We start from the raw sequence: 22,602 nt of genomic DNA, 5'->3' as shown, positions 1-22,602 counted from the left end.
AGCGTAAACTGGATAACTGAGACTTATTGGACACTAGGGAATAAAGAAATCTTGGATTTTTCACCAGCTCCACATTTGCGTGTTAATATTACGATTCAGTCCTTTGGGATCTGGGGATCTGAAAAAATGATTATTGCTTCACGGGACGGCTTTTGCGTGGGTGTATTAATCCTGCCTGATGAAGCGATGTATCACTTCAGAGACTCATGTTATGTTTGCAGATTAATTATGTGTATCTGCCAACATGAGTTTATGCTTGATAGGTGTGAATACATGTCTAACTAAACCTTGATTAGGCTAATTAATGTGTACACAGCTGATTGGTAGCAAAAAATGGTTGGTGGTTATTTTGGCGCTTGTTATTTGATGTTATTGTTACTTTATCGTTATGGTCGAAGTAGATACAATTTGTATAGGATATTGTTATTATTTGTTTGATGTTTTTAATGATTACTACTAAAGATTAATTCTCGGATACAGTTAATAAGATTCCTCTGTGATAACTGAGTGACAGATTGTAACTGTTATCATGGGCCAAACAATCAATTGCTACGGATAAATGCAAATTACTGCAAAAGGTTGAGGTTGTTCCACGAATATCGACTATGAAAAACCGAGTAGCTATCGACTGTACAAAAGTATTTATAGAAGCGATTTTTTACAAGTATTTTCATACAAAATTTCAAGATAGCTAGCCGGTTATCGACAGTTCATAGTGGTAGAGAATCATGCTACAGATCAGAGCTTATAATATATTTTTATCATAGGGATTATTTTCTTCAAGCAATTAAATATCAAACGCTTAGTAGATAGTACCGATTGTAGAAACACACGTTTCTAAAAAATATATTTATAATCAAGCAAATTATAAATACAGATCACAGTACCAACAAACAAATCGTATCTACAAACGAATTAGACTAAAACATCTCCCTAAAAGGTTTCACACGACCTAATTCTGTTATCACTCTCTTATCTATTATCACAACAGCCCCGTTGAGTCATGTAATACATGGTTACACGAGACTGTTTCTGCTTAGTTTTACTTTAGCCTAGATAGTAGGGAATCGCTGAAGTTTGAGATAATTTTGCTAAAAAGAATAGAAGAGAAATACTTTTGTACTTAATTGTTGTTTTGCTAAAGATTTTGTTCGTTGTTTGACGTTTTTTGTTATCTTGTTAATAGTATTATAGTATTATTATTATATTGCCTTGTTAGTTTTAGATAGATCGAAAGAATTAGGATCGAACTTCCTTCATAGCTACATCGTTGTAGCGACTATGTCGTACATATTAGCACGTACATAAATATTAGCACGTAGGTATACAGATAGGGCACAAGCATTCACACAGCAACATTCTCACGTATTTGTTAGTATATAAGCACTTGTTATACTCGCAATAAATCAGACTAAAACCATCTCTTGTCTCCTTGTATCCCTTGCCAAATCATCTGGCAAAATCGTCAACACTCCACCGCTATTTCAGCGCTTGATATTTCTCAAAAGGAACAATTACTATAAAACTTTTAAATCTTCAATTGTGTAATTGTGAGATACAAATCTGAAACGTGGTACTAAAGATATCTTCAGACAATACAAAAAAAAATAGATTTATCACTTATGTAAGGACTTTAAAATTTTTTATTTAAGGTTGCATAACCACTGAAAAATCTTCTCGTTTATGCCGCATTCCCTATAATTATTAATCACTAAAATTCTTTCTAATTTGACACAGTCCCTAGTTCGTAGTAACTTTCCTAGACCTAATTAAACACACCTAGGTTTACTCTCTGAGTTTAGGCCGTACTTCAGTCTAGGAAAGAATAATGTTTGCGCAAAGTTCGAGGACTTTTGGGAGTGGTCGTGGAAAGTTTTGGTCTAGTTTGTTTATTTCATTGTGAAATATTAGAGCTTTTTCTCGTAAATATTGTGTGTAATTTTCCATTTCTTGGATATACCTAAATATTTTGCTAGTTGAAAATATTATAAGATGATGATGGAATTTCGGTAGTTTTCGCGGAAAAATAGACTTTTTTTCTTAATATAAAAACGTTTATTATTTGTAAAACGTAGTCTCATAATCCTCTACTTCAAGTAGGAGACGAAATCACATTATCATACTCAAATCATTCAAATCCCCAACATCTTTTTCAATACAAAAACGATCATATCAACGACATCTAAAACAAACACTAACTTAGACCTCAACAAAAGAACATATTGTTCAATGTCGATGTTCCTTGATACCGTACAGATAGTCTTTATGAATTTTCATGGACGTCCGCGATCATATCCGATACTTTTAGTGTAATACTTGTATTGTATCGGAGAACGTGGACGAGAATGTTCTTTCTTCATTGATGTCGCTTGAACGTGGATACAATATTAAGCAATATTTGCTTTTTAGTTTTTATTTTGGTATCATTTTTGTGGTGAAGATTAAAATTTCGCACCTATATAATTGTCTGATCTCTGCCTATGCCTATGCGAAGAAGACGTCATTTTAAGTATGTATTGAATATTATAAAAGCATGGGTCTATCTATGACGTTTCCACTTTCACGGTTTAACTCGATCTGATTTCGATGAATTTCGTCATGAAAACAGCTGCATGCAAACCCGGGATATAAGATATACTCACTACCTTTTTCTAGAAACTATTCGGTGGTACACTGGGGCCTCTTGTTTCAAAAGTCGGCTTTTATAAAACCTAAATGGAGTGAAATTTTCATACAAACCTTTACATTTTCCATAAAAAAACAATTATTAACATTACACAACAATACGAGCATAAACGATACATTATTGAATAACAGAGTCATACGTCAAACGGACTGTAATGAAACTCATGGATTGATGGCTATTAAAATTTCACTCGGAACTGAATTTTGAACTGATTTATATAACGTTTTTGAAAGCTGCCAGTGGCCGGTTCGTTGAGAGATTATTACCTTGTTGTATCGCATTTCAATATTTTCTTCCACGTTAATTATTAAACGAAATATTTGTATGCTGCTTGTGTTTTAAAAGAGCTTGTAATTAACCAGCCAAAGATGTTTTCACAGTCTCATTTACAGTAGTATTGTCTGTAAAGAATATGGATTGAAATATAGCTAATAGAATGCAATTAACGCACAGTGATTTTAGAATGTTTTCGAGGTTACTAAACTTGGCCAGCGTAATGGACTCCATTCCTAACCTCTCCCTCCTACGGGAAACCCTTGTTAACGGATCGGATCTCAGACTTCAGGATAGTCATGAGTAAAAACAAACTGAATAAAAGAGCTGTTTAGAGTGTGACAGTGTGTACATATTTTTGCTTTTGACTGTACGTCTCATTAATTGGCTGAGGTTTGTTTCAGTTGTTCTTTGTTCGTAACATTGTGGCGGGCGTTTGTGTTAACAGCCATTTCTGATATCGAAGGGTTGGTTCAGATGAGTATATAAATATCTAGCTTACTCGTACATTTATTTATGAAAACTTTCATGACGTCCATTTTGACTTAAGAAAAATAGGGATTAAGTAACAAAAATCTTTATCTCGAAACGGTAAAAATTACGTGAGAATCCACGCATACGTTGCCGTAAGTAGATGCTACTGTTGAAATGAGAAGTCAAAAGATTTCAGTGCTTAAAATTTTCAGCTCAAAACGTTTAACTACAAAAATTAAAGCACGAAATCAAAAAAAAATTTGCAAGAGACCTAAATTCTTTAATCTTTCCAGCCCTTTAAACAAACTAGCAAATCGACGATCTCTCATTCCATTAGCACCATTGCTTTGTTTCATTCAACACTTTGTTTCACAAGTAAACATTAGCGAGCATGTATGTTTAAATAACAGAGATCTTGGGAAGGTCGTTCTAGTTCAACTGGAGATAAAAATGAATGTGTGATTTTATAGCTTTAGGTAACTGTATCGATTTTCAAGAAACGTTGAGAGTTTTACTTGAATTGGCTTTTATTTTAAGAATGTTTTTCTCGATTGAGGTAAAGTAGGAATTTGAATTCAATAGGCTAGTTTGTATCTATACTGTGTACTTAAAAGCAAATAAGTACTGATGCTCTTTAGTTTGGCATCAGATTACTGTTATATAGAAATGTCTTTTACGTCCTTAGATGTTTATTTGTTTTAATATTTTGCTTAAGATTTTGTCTGCTGCTTTGATTAAATTATATTGTTTAACCAGCTGACCCGACAGACGTTGTTCTGCCATATAAAAAGAAAGTGTCACTTAGGGGTATGAAAAATGGACGTTGGCCGATTCTCAGATAGGTCTGAGAATCTATTGAGTAGGCTCAATATGCTCACTGTATTTCATGAGAATCGGTCAAGGCGTTTCGGAGGAGTATGGCAACGAAAACTGTGACGCGAGAATTTTATATATTAGATAGTGCTGATTGTACACTAACTGTTTGCCATTTTATCTTGCATCTGTGTTAACATAAGCATTACATTGTTTATGTTCTAGCGTGAAAGTGTACACACTTTCGTATTTATATAATAAGAAACGAAAATTTAAGACCTTAGTGCTTTACTCTTAAAAACACCGGTTCTCTCCACTCAACAAAACAAAAGTAACTAACCAAAACTTTTGACTCAAAATATTCGCCCCTACCTTTAAGTTCACGAACTGTAAAGATAAGCGGATCCGCGATTATCTGTTTGTATTCCGTGTGTTTTAAACTTAGTCCGTTATTTGGGATATCGCATGATCTGTATACAACTATGCAACACTCTGTTAAGACGAAGTTTGCTTATCAAAGCAAATTAGCTGGGAGTTACGAATCTATGGGCACATTTGTATGTTTGTATGTATTTGTGTAAGTTCATTGAAGTGGTAACTAGTGGATGAGTGTACGGTTTTAGTAGTCTGGATTTTGCCTGTGTTTTAAATTGAATGCTGATACGTCTGTAAGAATTACACAGGGTTTGATATTTTTTTGATTGCTTTTTTTTCTTACTATATGTTTTTTTATAATTGTAAATATTTTCATTTTTGTTAATTAGTTTAGTATAATAACATATGAATGTAAAGTTATGTTATAATGTTATGAATAAAGATATAAGTTTGATATTTTATGGACAATGAAACGGGTCTGTCCCATCAAAATCATGTGTCCTTTGTCCTAATATAGGACAACTGGCTTGCTTTAAGGTATAAATGATACAAATAATAATGTTGACTCAAGATAATCTATTGCCATCAACACCATGAGGCTAATGGGGAAATTCTATCAGCATTATATTCAGGTTAGGTTCCAATTAACACTATTTCTATCTCCAATATCCTATTTAGAAAAACGTTTCTTGCACACATATCGTAATTAATTAAGGTTACTATATTTTAGTATAAAATCAAAGTTTATTTTCACTCTATTCCGATACAAATCATAAAAACCGTTTCCCTCACTACTGAAAACAAAATGGGTCGTATAAAAATAGGTGCCTTTCATATTACAAGCTTCGTTAAAGATCCAATTAGTTTAACAACATATTTTTATAAAAGATCAATGTTTTCTCTTTGTGCTACAAAATATAGGTAGAAAAACATCTAGTGTAGGAATTTTTCCACATTTTCCAATAAAAACAGCGACCTCATTAAGGTTTGAGCTAAATAGAGGTAAGGTAAGATTTCAGTATTGAAAAATATTATACGTACTCGTATAGTAAAAACTGTAAGTATTTAAAAATCTAGGCTCTCTTTACCTATAATTGACCTCGATGCGCAGGACTCATTAGATTTCTTTTTGACGAGATACAATTATCTCCTTTGCACCGACATTGGCTGGTGCAAAGGAGATAATTATGTCTCGTCATAAAATGCTAACTCATAGAATATATATAATAAAATATATACGATAATTCGTCATCTATGCATCTAGGGCGTAATCGATTTAACGATTTTGATGAAACTTAGCGTCGATAGTTAAAATACACATAGTTTTATTTCAAGACCTTTCAAAAGTATTCGCGGGTATAGACTCTTAAACACAAACATCTCTCTCCATTCATCAAAAACATGAATAAGATTACATTATAAGTATAACCTATCTATCTTAATCCACAAAACAAAGCTTGAAGACACTCTCCCCAATTATAGCCTTGTCACGTGAGACAATTAACGACATCGTACCGACATGCGGTCTCGTTAGGCTTTGACAAAAACCCGAACATTACCCTTGAGTTAGTTAGATGTTATATCGATTTACCTGAAAGGTTATACCGATTGACATTGAGAAAAAACTAGTTAGCGATATTGCAATGCTTTTTGCGTTGCGTTGTAGTTGGCAACGCGTTGCATTGACAACGCAGTTATGCTACTCTCGTAAGCAAAATGTCGCTTGCATTTGGTCAGAATGTTGACATGTACAGTTGACTTGCTTAAGAAACGTCAGAAACATTTGCAGCACCGTTAGCCTATTCCTTAAGCTCTATTTTTTCAAGTAATCTTATAATCGCCCTATGTTGAGAGAACGATTGGAGATCGGTCGGAGTATAAATTTATTAAAAAAGCGGGCTCGTTTATTGCTTGTAGGCCAGTTTACACTATACGAATTATATTGTTCTCGGCATAGTAATGAATACCTTTAAGTATTTAACGCTCCTCAATAGTAATAATAGCAAGCAATCGCGCATTATTTTGCGACAAAACTATTTTGACTATTCATAAAGCATGACTTTGTTAACAGGAATTGGCTTGAGTACTAACTCGGCCAATTTCTATTTACCAACTTCTACAGCAACATCTAATTCTTATGTAAATCCACTTACAAACTACAACTCGAATTACGTCATCCTAGTCCATTAATCATTTCTACAACATTACATTTACCTCGCAGTACGCTATTATCTCTGATCTCGAAACAAGCATCAATAGGATATGCTAATATTGGTCCAGCACGGAAATTGAACCTGCGGCCCTTGGCACAAATGGCGGAACTACAGCATTTAGGTCACGTGGTTTTGCTTTGTTTAGATGGATACTGTTTTACAAGTAGTTTGTATTATGTAAACTGACTGTCAATGTAAAATTTATAAGCCCTGTAAGTTTCAACGAAGATTAAATCATTAAGGAACATAATAATTCCAGTACTGTTTAAAATATATTTTCTCTAATGTTAAGCAAGAGGTTGGTAATTTCAAACGTTGAAGACGTTGAACAACACTCTTTAAAAAATACTTTAAAGATATACACATAAAATAATATTCTACCTATAATGGTCGGCCAGAGAACAAAAATAATAAACATACGTGTATATATATAAAATTTTAAGAAGGTAACAATTATGTCATTTGAGCTTTAAAATTAAGCTGGACTTATTTTAAGTGGTGCGTCGAACTATACCAAGACCTTTCTTAAACTATTTTAGCTGTAGGTATATACGTAAACATCTAAGATTGTTAAGAAATCACGTGACTCATAAACTAATGTTACGGACCATGATTGTAGATAATGCAATAGAATTCAAAGATCTCTGCATCATAAATCATACCTTATCCATACCACTTAATTCAAATTTATGCATATCATAAAACAATATATCTGAACAGACAAAATAATTCAACATGATGTCTCACAGTAAAGGCGAACGTAAGGGAACGTAAGACAGGACACCTGTTTCATTTGACAAGGGTATGTTACCTCGGATGCGAATAGAAACCGTTCACGTCATCATTCCGATAGATGAAGCGTTATCTGTCGGTATTAGAGATAAATTTTTGGTTTGGATTTAGTTATTAGAACAAAGTTTTGTTCTCTGTACAGATTAGAAGTTGCATAATACTGTCTTCTTGAGATACATTAACCTTGCTACTGTCCTATTACTGGTCTCTTTACGGGCGGAGGGTGGAGTTACTAAAAATACTTAAAATAATTATTTTAAATTAATAAGTAATGTGGTTTAAATAGGCACAGCCTGCAATAAATCTAAGCTAAGATGCACTGACATTGGCAACATTTCGTTTCTGCTCGTTTCGCTAGTTTGTTTATATTGACATTCAATAAGTAATTTAGTAACAGGATATTTTCACACCACCCGCATTACTGAAGCACGTAAAAAAATTACGAAGATTTTGATTTCTGCAGCAATACTTCACAATCCCAACCCAATTTCTCAAAATACTTCCGCACTGACACAATTATGACCCAACATACAACAGTACAATTTCAAACATTCTTATAAAATGCCAAGACCGTATCGGATAATATCACCAAGAGAAATCTGCGCATCGAGGTCGCATTATTGCATTCTATTGCGGCAAGGAAGAATCCTGAATGCCTCTGTGCAACCAATTTCCTCTCGACGCAATCCTTCGCGACTTGTTACACATAGGGGAGATCTAAATTGCTAAGGATATGGAAAGATTCAGAGATCAGAATTGTTTTTTTTTCCTTTACTGTTGATGTTGAAGGTGACAATTTGAGATGGAGAAAAGGAATTTCTTGCGATTTTGAGTCACTAGAGTTTTTGTTAGCTAAAGTTTGCTTTCATTATCCTCTAATTAATCTCTTTAATATCGACTATTGTTTGTTTGTTTGTTTGTCGTATGGTTAGTGGTCCACCTGGTGTCAAAGTTGTTCAAGCCGCCCGAAAGGCCTTTGACGTGGCTTAACTACTGTTATCTTAGTAGACAACAACCGGGAACGACTTTTAACGTGCCCTCCGAAGCACGGAGACGCCCAGTTCAAACACCACTATGCGATCACCCATCTATGAAATGACCGCGCCAATGGTTGCTTAACCCTCAAATCGTTTACCGACTATTGAAAACCGGCTACTAGTAAACGAGTTAAATCTAATCAGCGCCACTAGCGGGCGAACTAGGAACAATTTTTGTAGTATATTTTAAGTGTCAAACTCTCGATGCTCGATATTACCGACTGTAGATTTCAAATCAACGAAACATACTCCCGGTTCTTCGATTACAACATAGTAACATAAAACCATTAGACATATTTCCCTTATTGAATTTCCCAACAATATCCGGTATGTTTCCACCTTTAATATAACTAACTTGATTCTCAAAATGGACATTACCGTTTGTGACGGCACTTGGTAAAGTTTTATATCTGTTTATAAATGTTTTAGTCTCTTAGTAACATTTTGTTTACTTTTCTTACGCCCGAGGTGATAATTGAACTTAGGATTTTTTTTTATAATGGCTTTAGTTGTCATTTTATTTTTATTTTAGGTTTATTTGTAATTGTTATAATAATTATTTTTCTTTGTTATTTGTTTGCTAGATTTACTAGGTAATAAGAGACATTGGTATTGGTAGTGGATTGTATTTTCTAACAACGAACACTGTGGCAGTAAGCTTAAAATTACCAAGATTACTGTGTGATGTATTTTTCTTGTATATTTGTCTGTGTAGAAATTATTTCTTGCATAGTAACCAAATCCATGAATTGGTCAAAAATGTATTGTTTTCTCTTTCTTACATAATTTTGTAGAGTAATTCTTTATCTAAACGAAACTTTAATCATTTTTATATAGAATATCATAACTTGTAAACTAAAGCGACATAATCTGATTTGAATCATTCATATCTATGAATACATTCAAATCAGAATAACTCAAAACATAGTTCATTAGAATTTATTGCTAGAATAATACACGAACAGTTTTATGAACCAATAAACCTATTAAATTGAAAGCTCAGTACATAATCATTATTTATACAAATTGGATTGTCTGAAAACAAATTAATAACCTACTCAAATTATCCAGTTTAAACAATCATTTCGTTTTCATTACTCAATTATTGTTGAAAATATGAAACTGCGGGTAAATCGTTATTAGGTGGGGACAATTTACCCCTATTACGGGGTAATTTGATGTGATTGTGTGGGAAAACGCATATACAATGTGTTTCGTTTTGATTATGTGATTAACATAATAGAAGGTTGTAAACATGCGGGCTTGTGTACAAATACATAAAGCTATGTATTTTGGAGTTTGCGTGTTTCGATATTAGTTTTGTATGGAGTTTAGTTAAGGAAAATTGATGCATGCTAGTTTGTTTGAAAATATGATCTTCGACGGCACGGAATTGACGGAATGACTGCCTCCATGGCGTAGTGGTTTAGGTCGCCACGCCGAAACCACTGCAACGGGAGGTCGTGGGTTCGATTCCCACACGGGACAATTATTTGTGCGATCCACAAATAATTGTTTCGGGTCTGGTTGTGCTTTGTGTCCGTTGTTTGTATGTTTGTAAAAGTCCCCGCGACACAAGAGCAATTCTTAGTGCGGGAGTTGTCTTTAAAAAAGAAAGAAAGAAAATTAAGCTTTGAAACGTTAATGAAATTGACTGAAATTCCTAAAAAAATATGCTACTGTTAGTAGTTACTAATGGTATCTAGAGTCCGATTTGTATAAACTTCACACAAGTAATGCATTTCTGCAAATAATTTGTAGGCTTTACAGATTATCTCAGAAAATATCTTATTTCGAACGTACCAGCCGTAACGTAAATATTTTTTCAAATCATTAAATTTACAAAAAATCTACATTTACATGAAGTCGACAGCTCCAATCCCAATAGGATATAAAAATTGTAACTTCGAACAATCAAATGCATGACCACACCTAAAATCTGCAACCTTTGCAAGCTATCAGTAGCTCGATTCTCTACTACTATCGACTACCGACAACCGGCTAGCTATCGAAATTTTGACATTTAGATTGTACTCCCAAAATGTTTCCTACGACACCCGCCAGAGGCGCTGATCAGATTTTCATACAAAATTTCTCGATGACAGTTCGGTTGTCGGTAGTCGATAGTAGTAGAGAATCGAGGCACTGTTCTTTTTTCTACTGTTCGAAGTCGAGCAAAGATTGTACAAGCGAGTTTAAACTCGAGCACCATTGCTTTTGTTTCTCAAGTTTTAAGGCAAATGCACTTGTGAGTCTGTAGTTTTTGTTCGTGTCTTGAAGAACATTGTTTTTGTTCAACCATTTACTTGCATGTTTTATTTTGTTCGCAACTGAGATTTGGTTCGGTTTCTTTTAAATAAACGCTGAAATAGAAAAGTACATTAACGAAATGATATTGTAGATTTGCGCGGCTATTTTTTATAATACAGTTTTATTTACAAAACCAGAGTATTTCCTGAGTCTGCTACGCTAGCCAAGTGATTTTAGTGGTTGAGGACTTAATTATTTTCAAACCTAAACTGTTTATGCAAGGCATGCAAAGCTTTTTGTGCACGCAATAACTAATTTATTTACTTAACGTTACTAAAAATATTTTTGGAGACGCCTATGTTGCCTAGACTTTAAATCCTATGCTACTTCCTTTTAGGCACATGCTTTAACAACTAGTATATCTGTTTAAACCCTACAATAACAATCCACAATTATACACTCAATCAACATTCCCATAAAAAGGTTTAAACCCTTAAATACATCACAATAAAACATTATCCGCATCGAAAAACAAAACCCTTATTCGACATACATTTATTCTCCAATCATTCAGATTTGGTCAATTTCATGCATCCGTGCTCTGATGCTCATATCGTATTTAACGGGCCCTCCCTGGAGGTCTGGACCTCAAACTGAATAAGTAAATTTGTTTTCGACTCGATCCCACGTTAAGTTTGATAACCGAAAGGTCTTTGATAGATATTAAAGGAATTATTTAGGTGATAGACTTCATCGAGTGTGGTTATGTGTGTATTATATTTGAAACTATTTAGTGTGACTTGATATTGTTATATTCTTGACAATTGTTTTAGTATATTAATAGGTAATGTGTTTTTTAACAGATAGGAATATCTGAATGTTTATGGATGACATAGGCGCAGCCATATTTCACTGTAAACTCTGCTAACATCAGTGTCGGATATACTACATAGGACTGAAACTATAAATTTAGTCATATGAGTACATGCACCTTTACCTTTATCTTTGTGTACTAAAAACGAAGTCACACAAAATGTAAAAAAAACAATATTTTTTATTTATATAAAAACCATTGTCCCGTAGGGAATCGAATGCAGACCTCCCGACACAATGGTAGCGGCGTGGTGACTTAAACCACTGCGCCACGGAAGTTTAGTCTCTTATTACACTTATAAAGCTAGTTTTTATGTACGTATAAGAAAACATACTAACAAGCTGACCATACAATTCACACCTAAATTCATTCTAGTTTCTTTAGCGAGGGCCATGAATCATGGCGGCTCATACGTCCATTGACTACCGGCGGTCAGACAAGACAAATATCCTACTCTCGCCATTAATCCTCCTAATCTTGACAGAAAACCTCCGTGGAGTTATATACCTACATAATAGTTGAAGATCTCACTGCCCAATGAGTACATTCATGTGTATTTTTTGTAGAAATTAAGTTTCAAGTTAATGAAATTAGTATATGAGTTACAATTATTAAATTTTAGGTCGGGTTATTACAAGTTCATACATACTATAACGCGAAAAGACTTTTTCCCTGACCTAATGTGAGCTGTATGTTTAAAAAAAGTTTAATAGAACTAATGCTTGATTAATTTTTCGAACGTTGAAATGTTATTTAGCTCTCTCATTTCAAATTAATTTTATCTAAGTATATAGGTAGTTAGTGAACGTAATTATTTGAAAATAGTTATTAATAAACGCATAAACTACATTTTAATATAAGGTTCATAGCTGTCACATTTTGATTCGGAAAACTACGGATTTGAATAACTTTAATTATTATAATCATGACTGGCTAATTTCTATTTATTGCATTTAATTCAGATGGTTTATTACTATCGTAGTAGATAACTATAAAATATATGTATTTTGTCCAAAAATCACTTGAACGTAGAAATCTAGCAGCAGGCTCTTAGGCTAAGTATAATATATTTATCAAAATCTTGGGTCTGATTCGTACCCGTTTTGCTTAATGATATGAAAACTGTCATTGTTTTCTTAAGATAAATTCTGTGAAACGTTTTTTGATGCTGCCACGTGGAAAGATTTGAGTGTGAATGGACCTAGTAATTAAGGTTTGATGAATGAATCTGAGGTGTTTTCGGAAGTATGGCTATGAAAAGACTTTTACTAAGCGGTGTTTTTGCCTTTATGAGAGCGGTGTATAATATTTTCGTATAGTATGAGAGTATTTAAGGTGGTCATTTTAAACGTAAAACTTAATACCATCATCAGTTTAGCCTTTCTTCAAATGTTGGAGTTGGATTTCAGTGTTACCAGCCGTACACCAACTGTAACTACTTATAGCTACTGACATCATCATCATCATCTCAGCCGGGAATCGTCCACTGCTGGACAAAGGCCTCCCCCATCGAGCGCCAATAGGACCGGTCCTGGGCCGCCCTCAACCATCGGACTACTGACATATTTGAAATAAATTATGAATATGAAAATTCGAGACTACAGTTGCAACCAAACATGTTGAAAGTGTTATTTGGGTAATAAATTGGAACTATATTATAATAAAATTTTAGTATAGCGTATTTTTGTGTAAAAAATATTTTTCACTGAAACTTTTCTTTACTTTGAACATTATAATACAAAAGTCCGAGAAACAGCATATCCGTAACTAAACTATAGTAACTTCAATAAAAATCACCATCAAAAAAACAAAAAACAACGAACGTCTATCAGCAAAAAACGTTAAAACTAAAACTCACGATACATGGTGTTCACTTTTTTACACGTCGCAATTTTTGTCAGCGCTTCCCTTTGATGCAAATCGAATGCATCTCGTTCATCTTTATTCATCGATGGACACTATAACCTACGTATATTGATTTTTTAGGTTTTAGACAAGTGAGGATATTTGAAAATCCAGGACTTTGACTGTAAGCCTTGCTTTAACTGAAAATAGGCACTGTAGCGAGATTTTCTATAGTCGATACCTTCGAGTATCGAGCCTTTGCCATTTAAAGCTATGTGAAGAAAATAGTTCTCGCGAACAACGCAAGAGGCGATGATGACATTTTAGTTGGTAGTGAATAGTACTAGAAGGCCATCCCGCTGATTGCACTTACTAGTCGGTAAGTGATGAGTAGGGAAAGTAATCTTCCAACTTGTTATTGGCCGCATTCTGACATTTTTTCTAACCGTTTCCGTAGCCCGTGTTTCGAAAAGTACGAAAAAGTAATCTAAGTGGTAACCAGTATGAATAAGCCATGTCAAAAGCCTCCCGTCGTATACAACATCTCCGACACGTGTTTAACACGAAATAATAAAATAATTTCAAGACTTTTCCAGACATATAATTTACAAGCCAATCCATCTTTACCAACGTCCCAGTAGTCTGAGGTCAACGACCTTAAACATTCTGGAAAAGAAAACAAGGCAACATTAGGAAGACAGAAAACGGAATAATATGCCCATCAGTCATATCGACCGTGAAATATATTCGTCTATCTACGGAACCCATTAAATAGTAAAATATACTCTTATTCATGACTCAATAAACAAGCCTACACATCAAAATCGCCGACAATTGTCGCCGACCATTATGTTGGCGACTCGATGTCAGCGGCCATTTATTTCAAGGGAATCACACCGGTGACATCAAATGCCATTGAAAAAAAAAGTAGCTGACATCATCTCGCCGACATTTAGTGTCGGCGTGTAGGCGACTTTAGTTTGTAGACTCCATAAATCGTACTAAGGAAACAAACAATTGGGTCTATGAATACTAAAATGGATGTATTAGTATAATCTGTTTTGATAAATAAACAAATATATTTGAATAAATATACACTTAGCGAGTTATGGTACATTTATGTTTTATGCGTGTAATTTGGCGCGATATAGTTCCATCATAATATAATATATCTTAAATGTTTTTCCTACAGTAATAGATGTTTAATGTCTACGTAGTAATAGAACATTTTTATAACGGTGAACCCACAAAGGTTATGAAGTGTAATTTTTTTGTGTTTTACTTTCAGCGTAGGCATTGCTACTTCGGCACATCGTTTCGAACAAAATTATTTATCAGAGTACATGTATTTATGTATTGTGTAGGTTTAATATGAACAGTCCATCAAGATTTATTATTTCTAGTCTACATAAAATGTTTAAAAACACCTAAAAAATATTTGCGTGAAATACTTAAAGAAACTATTTAATTATGTTTACCTAATAAATGGGTTTCAGATTGTAGGTACCTAAAAAATAGACTAAACACCTATTAATAACTAGTTATATCAAAATAATATAAACGTTAATTAAAACTACTTGTAGGTAAAATAAAGCAATACAAAAATAACAATAACAAATTCTACTTCGTAAAATGATACGCAACCTCTTTCAATACAATCTAATAAAAAGGGGTTCTAAAAGAATAAGAATTTTATTGGCTCGGCCATACACAGAGCTCCCCTACATTTGACAGTTCATTACCAATGTGCATGCGTAACAAGGAATCTACATAATAGCCTGGAGACGTAAAACTTTCTATAATAATACGGCTAGTTTATAGGATTGTGCTGCTTTTAGGCTTAATGGAAAGGTTTACGGGATTAGTTTGTCCGTTCAAGAATGTTTTTTGTGTTTTTTATTCGAGTACTTTAGAAATTGGAATGACCGTAGCATTTCGTGAATTTGTTTCAAGAACTGTAGATAAATTTTCTACTGCTATCGACAATCGACAACCGTCTAGTTAATGAAAATAAATGTATGATAATCTTATTAACGCCTCTAGCGGACGCCGTAGAAACTATTTTCTGCAGTACATCTTATGCGACAAACACTAGATACTTGAAAGTAGCGATTGTGAGAAAGTTCCGATACTTTATCTGCCATATTTATCGATGAATAAGTTTCTATGTATTATATTAAATGCCAATTTCTATCATAATTACCTACTACAACACTTCTATTAAAAGGCTTAGAAGAATACCCGAAACTAAATAAAGTAAGCATGAAAATGAATGCAAATGATAATGCTCGTAATACAATCAAGAAATTATCTTCAGCTTAAAATTGTAAACTATCACATATTCTACTAATAATAAATTAGTTTTATGCGTGATTAATTTTTTTTCGTAATTATTTTGTCTGAAAAACCACGTTGCCTCTGCCATTACGATTAAGCATATAGCTAAATGAACGCTGCTATTTATTCCTTCAAAAACCTTCATCGTATTTTTTCAAAAACAGGCTGTCGTTTAAAAGACTATCAATTTCTAGACGAGGCTTGAGCCCACGTCCCATTAGCATAGGAGTAATTAATTTCCGTCAGAAACCGGTGCACTGTTGACTTCCGCCGTCTAGTGGCTGGAGAGGCCGACTAATGAAATTAGGATGGACAAATCACTATAGAAGCTCTAGAATATAACGCTTAAAACACGAAGGTAGAATTTTTGAGTCAAAATGTTGTAACTGAAGGCCTTTATGTAGTAATATGTTATATAACTTTAAGTTTGTTATAAGGAAATGTTTAGGTAATTGTGCTAGGTGTATATTTAAATATTGATACACTTATTTCTCTGTTTTTCATGTTTAATACGCCAATCGTGTAAATAGACGTTGCGAAGAGTATGGTCTTGCTGGAATCAAACTGACACACATTTTTATACTGTTTCGTGTTTAAAAATGGCTGTTTTTGTAAATATTTAACCTCTATTAATGCGAGTGAAATTGTTTCTATGTTTGGCCATTTTGCGCCAATTACATAGATAGGTGTGGATAAGAGATAAAAGCCAAAATATCTGGAAAGAAAGCCAGGAAAACCTTACTAGTTATCTAGGAATTTTATACATATATTATCTAATCCAAAAACCAATATCACTTAAATAGAAATCAGCTAATCACGAAACATCCTTTGTAAAATGATTGAATATAACAACTGTGAACAATAATCAACATAGCTCCATTTTCGTTTGACTCGGATGTAACAAACCAAAACCCATTATGAACCTCGGCCGTATCCGATTAATCCTGGTTTTAATTAAATTAGTTGTATCACAGTACAGAGTAAACATCGGTACGATTGTTGAAGTAATTGTGAAGGATTCAACGATATTGCGCCTCGAGGGCCGGAGCGAAAGTTGTAGAAAGGAATTTGAAACCGTTGTTGTAAATAGGACGGTAATTGTAACAGATTATATTAAATGCTGACAGATATTTCGATATTTTCTTGCAACTATAAAATCGATTTTTTATTGGAATTCTAACTTTTAGCTGCGATTTTGTTGGCCCGTTAAAATTTCCTGGTAATAACTTATTATTATAAAATCGATCTGTATACAAAATTTCATCAAAATACTTTCAGTAGTTTTAGCGTTATTGATTTAAATTTCTCGTTTTAATAATTTAAATTAGAAAACAGTGTCGGTGGCCTAGGTGTTAAAACATCGATGAATCGTTTGTTAAAACTATTAAAACATCGATTATTATGTAAGTATATTTTTTAGGTCACTCACCGTATATGAAAAGCTATAAATTATATTATACGTACTACTTCGACCAGATGCTTCCTATGATAGCAGATAAACAAATAAATCGTTACCTTTCTATCCCATTACTTCACAGTTTGACCTAAAACGAAAACGTTTAGTCTTATCTAATAAATACTTCACTGGACCCAGATGTTTACGTCTAATACATCACCATTCGAACTTGAATAAAAGTACATCATCTTTACTAACCCATAACGTCATGTTTCAAAGATGAAAAAAATATCCAGATCATCTTTATGACGTTCGAAACTCATGGAGATTACGTAAAACTTTGTTTTATGGCAACACTCACCATCGTCCGTGTTGAGAATCTACGGAATTTACGATCACGTACCCTTGACCGAAATTACTCGATACAAAAAGCTTTATAACCAGTTTAACGCAAGCCACCTGTTTGTAAAACACAAATATGATTCCGCTACGCGATACCCTCCGTGTACCCATTGTATTTCAGGTCCCGCATTGTTTAACTAATCTAGTTTGATTAACGCGTCTGTTTGTTGTTTCAGGCAGTCCGCCGATGTAAACACAAAGTCGAAATGAGATGAGTATGCGCGTGGCGTGGGCCAGGTGGTACTGGATCGTGATACTGACGACGTGCGCCGCGAGGACCGCCAGCGACTGGCTCGACTGCGCCCACATCGCCACTTGCCGCTGCAAATGGTCCTCCGGCAAGAAGACAGCGACGTGTGCCTCCGGTGACCTACGCCGCCCGCCAGCTCTATCGTCCGACATACAAGTCCTCGACTTACACGACAATCCACTAAGAAACCTACCGCAAGAGGTTTTCGCTAGCATTGGCCTACTTAATTTACAACGGTTGAATCTCCGAGCGACGAATCTGAGATCGATACACCCCGATGCGTTCCTAGAATTAAGAATATTAATCGAAGTTGATTTAGGAGACAACGATCTATCCCACCTCCCCAGGGATATATTCAGAGGCAACGAAAGACTACGACTAGTTGTGCTTAGCAACAATCCTTTGACGACGCTTATAGCCGACCAGTTCCCGCCTTTACCACACCTACGAATGCTCGTGTTAGACGGTTGCAGATTACGATCTATACACACGAATGCTTTGAGGAATTTGAAGTCTTTAGAAACGATAGATTTGCGTAGGAATCAGCTTACATTCCTTCGCTTGATAACGTTTTCTCTGCCTGCTTTGAAGACGGTATCTTTGTCCGGTAATCCGTGGCGATGTGACTGTAGACTGCGAGAATTCAAAGATTGGTTTCTAGAAAGTAAATTGGGCACCGAAGATTTACTTTGCGTCGAGCCCTCCACCCAAGCTGGGAACAAGTGGCGAAACGTTCCCAGTGAGAGTATGACTTGTCCGCCTGAAATAAAATCAAGTACTCTAGTTGTGAGAGCCGAAGTCGGTTTGCCAACTTCTTTCGGTTGCTGGGTCCATGGAGTTCCAAAACCGCACGTGGCATGGCTGTTTGATGGCGTAGATGTGCATAATAGTACAGTGGATTGTGATATGGAGGAAACTGAAACGAGCATTGAAGACGATTCAGAAGACCGAGTGCCGGGTAGTGTTCGGTGGGTGAATGTGACTCTTTTGAATGTGACGTCTAGTGCCGCGGGAGAATGGACTTGTGTGGCTAAAAGTGTCGCGGGGGAAGCGAGGGCTATCATAAGCCTTGTTCTGCCGCGATCACAGACGGCTACTGCCCGCACGGCACCCGGGATCCCACATCTGTTAGGAGTTGTGTTTGGAGCGTTAGGTATCTTAGCTACCCTCGGTTTTATCGCAGCCGTAGCTTGTTGGCATCTGAGAAGAAGAACAGTTCCACCAAGCAGAAGTTTTACTGACCAAGAAAAACGACTGATAGATGCATCTGTGGTCGTCAGTTGTGACCGATCTATCGGAGACATGGCTTCACCTTGTGACTTTGAATTGACTGAGCGAATGTCAGAGGAGCCTCCTAGAGGGTGTGGCTTCGAACCGGTTCATATAACAATAGAAGGCACTCCAGGCGCATTCCCGCCGCCACCAGCAGAATTTGCCGTACCGGTTCCATACGGGAACATATTCATATCTGTCCAAGTAGCCGGCAGAGGTGAGCCGGGGAAATACCCAGATCTTCTTAGTGGTGGAGCTACACTGCCTCGACGGAACCGAACATGCTGTGCTGCGGCTCCAGCCTATGATAATATGGGGCCAAGAGTAACAGCAACTGGAAGTTCCACCTGGTCTCTACCAGGCGCAAGTTCAGAGAACGTCGAGGTGTCAGAGACGCCAGTGCTCACTCTACCGCCTCCACCTCCCGAGTTTGTCTCCCTTTAGCCCAGGCCTCTGGTACTAGACGCCTCAGCGCTGAGGTGACCTGGTACCACACATCTCCCAGTCAATTAGACTATTCCCCAATTTTATTGTACTTTATGATAATTTCGACGTGATTATTAATTTTAATGTAAATAGTTATTACGCTAAGATGTGGACGATGTGAGACATCCGTGAGATAAATACGTAAGATTGTTATCAATATTAATATTGTAATATTGCATTTAAAGTGAACTTGTTGATACATTGGGTATTGAAGTGAGAGCGTTAGTCTACCTGATTTGTTCCCTAGATGTTTCTTTTGTGTATTTCGATTAAGCGTCTTCCTAAATGTTGGAATATATGGACAGATTTTCCTGTCATATTTGACTGGAAATACTTTTATAAAATTCATATAATTTTAGAAGCTAGATTCATCGTCCATATATCATTTTTTACGAAGATAATGTAGCACATATAATGTGACCAGTTTTCGCTCTAAATAATGTTCTATTAAATAAATCAGTTGTCCCGAATTTATAGCACGTTCATGAAACTAGATATTTCATTTCAATATTTTCGAGTTCATTACACGAGTTTAGAATTATTTTACTCTTGTTATTTCGAACAATGCGAAATTCCTCTAGGAATGGTAAATTAGGTACTTTCAAATGCATGAAAATAAAACGAGAGAAAAATGTAGTAATTTAAGCTGTAAGCTTGTACTGTCTGTATATTCCAACAGAAAACTTTTGTAAATAAGTATTGTTTATTATACAAACTTCCCAAACATAAGACTGACCCTTTTTTCTTGTTTTTCACCTCTTTATAACTTTAACGTTAATGCTGTACTACACCACCTAGTCAAGCAGAATAGCTTCTAAATATTTTTTTCTTTGAAAGCGAAAATATCTAATGTAAAGGAAAATAAACCGATCACGTAAAATGATGTCGTTTTATTGCTGTTGGCTTTATCGGAACAGTTCCTTTTATGATCCATTATGTGGCTCAATGTATGTCTTTGTCGGGTGATATTATTTTCTAGTTATTTTCTGAAGGCCTATCATTCTGTCGGGATTGAAATGTCGTGATTTTATCTTCCTGTTTTTTTCTTTTGGAATGTGAATGTGAAATGAGCGTGTCAGCTGCTTTATGTTATTTATTGGGGTAATTATTTTGTTTATTGTTCATAGAGATTTAGTTATCCGTTTAGTGTTTCCCAAATGATTTTTTAACTACTTAAACTTATTACAAAATGACTGCCATTGAATTACGTGATAGTGAAACTGCCTACCACAATATCATATTCAAAGTTTCCCTAACCTGAAAATTTTACTTAGGAACTACATATTGTCTGCAAACATAATTTTACTATAATCAATTTATCAACATTTTTTTTAGATTACCTACTTCTTTGAGACTATTCCTTGAACTTATTCTATACCAGTAGTTTGGATACCAGGTGCAAGCTGCATATTCGAGTATTCTCAACGAATTTTACACGTCTTCGCAAAATGTCCTGCAAGTTGCACCTGCTACTTGAAACTGACCAGAGAAAAAAAACTGCACTTCGGACAACTTAAGGTAAGTAAATGAATAAAAACCGTAAGCAATTGGACAAAAAACGTAAGTAACTGGACAACAGATGTAAGTATTTTTAAGAAAGTATTTCATATCTTGATCGTAGCATTTTGTGTATTAGAAAAAATAGTTAAAACGTAAGGTGACCGACTTGTAGTTATACCAGCTTAATATCATGTCGTGAAAAGTTGCATACGTACATAAAATCACGGCAGAGACCAAAAAATGCCACTTGGTACGATCCTTACAAACTTCCTTAATGCATCCATACATCTTGTCATACAAGATCGCCGGTTACGAGTTGTACGCACCTGACCTTTTACATCAATAGTTACCATTATCTTCTCTGGGCACTTAGAAAAATAATTGTAACAGTATCTTCTACGAGTCCAAAGTATAGATAAGCGTGATATACATGTAAAATATGTGTTACCACATACTTTTCCTTTAACTACATTTCTGTAGCGCAATTCTGTGTACAGTCTGTACTGTCGAGTATCGAGATTTTAAAATTTAAAATGTATTGCCAAAATAGTTCTTACGGAACCCGGTAGAGGCACTAAACAGATTTTCGTAGAAAACTTCTCGAAAGCTAACCCGTTGTTAGTACTCGACTGTAGTAAAGAATCGAGATACTGAAAGCAAAAAAGTAACTACAGGCACACTAACTTCTAGCAAATTCAAAATCAACATTTCAAACGCGATCTCACAAATACACTTAAACTTATTCCTCTATCTATTAAGTGAACATTAAGTCGTTCTTAAGCCCCATTAAGCTGAACAAGAAGTTGTAATGTTCCACGGCTAAGCCTTGAAGTTCCGCCACATAAAGAGTGGGTTTATTCTAATTAACGTAATACGAGCTACATCGCCTCATGATTTATGTTCCCCTGGTAACTGCGGTGTTAGTAGGTCTATATGTTACCTACATTTTGGAGTTAGTGAGTTGTTTTTGAGTTATGTAGTTATTTCTACTATTTTCTCATTGTCATTTGTTTGTTTGTATATAAGAGATTTTTATTGATGTGAAAAATTAAAATAAACCTATTTAACCAAGCACATAAATAAACTATTGATACATCTATACTTAATATTATAAAGCTGAAGAGTTTGTTTGTTTGAACGCGCTAATCTCAGGCACTACGGGTCCCATTTGAAAAATTCAGGAAGGCTACAGGCTATATATCATCACGCTACGACCAATAGGATCAGAGAACCAGTAAAAAATGTTACAAAAACGGTGAAATTTTTACCCATTCTCTCTTATGTCACGCAAGCGAAGTTGCGCGGGCCAGCTGGTATTGTATATTAG

The 22,602-nt window shown here is 35.0% G+C and overlaps 1 protein-coding gene across 2 annotated transcripts in view; it reads left to right on the top strand.

Moving 5' to 3' along the window:
* The window catches only part of LOC142980659 (uncharacterized), a 369,012-nt gene extending 348,364 nt beyond the window's left edge, over window positions 1-20,648 (top strand). For both annotated transcript variants that reach the window (XM_076126167.1, XM_076126166.1), the window contains one exon: window positions 17,944-20,648. In XM_076126167.1, the coding sequence (XP_075982282.1) occupies window positions 17,979-19,733 (1,755 nt within the window). In that variant the 5' untranslated portion in view covers window positions 17,944-17,978 and the 3' untranslated portion in view covers window positions 19,734-20,648. The remainder of the gene's footprint in view (window positions 1-17,943) is intronic.
* The last annotated feature ends 1,954 nt before the right edge of the window (window positions 20,649-22,602 follow it).

Source organism: Anticarsia gemmatalis, chromosome 18 (assembly GCF_050436995.1).
Source record: "Anticarsia gemmatalis isolate Benzon Research Colony breed Stoneville strain chromosome 18, ilAntGemm2 primary, whole genome shotgun sequence".
NCBI lineage: Eukaryota > Metazoa > Arthropoda > Insecta > Lepidoptera > Erebidae > Anticarsia > Anticarsia gemmatalis.
This window is presented reverse-complemented; position numbering and strand designations above follow the sequence as displayed.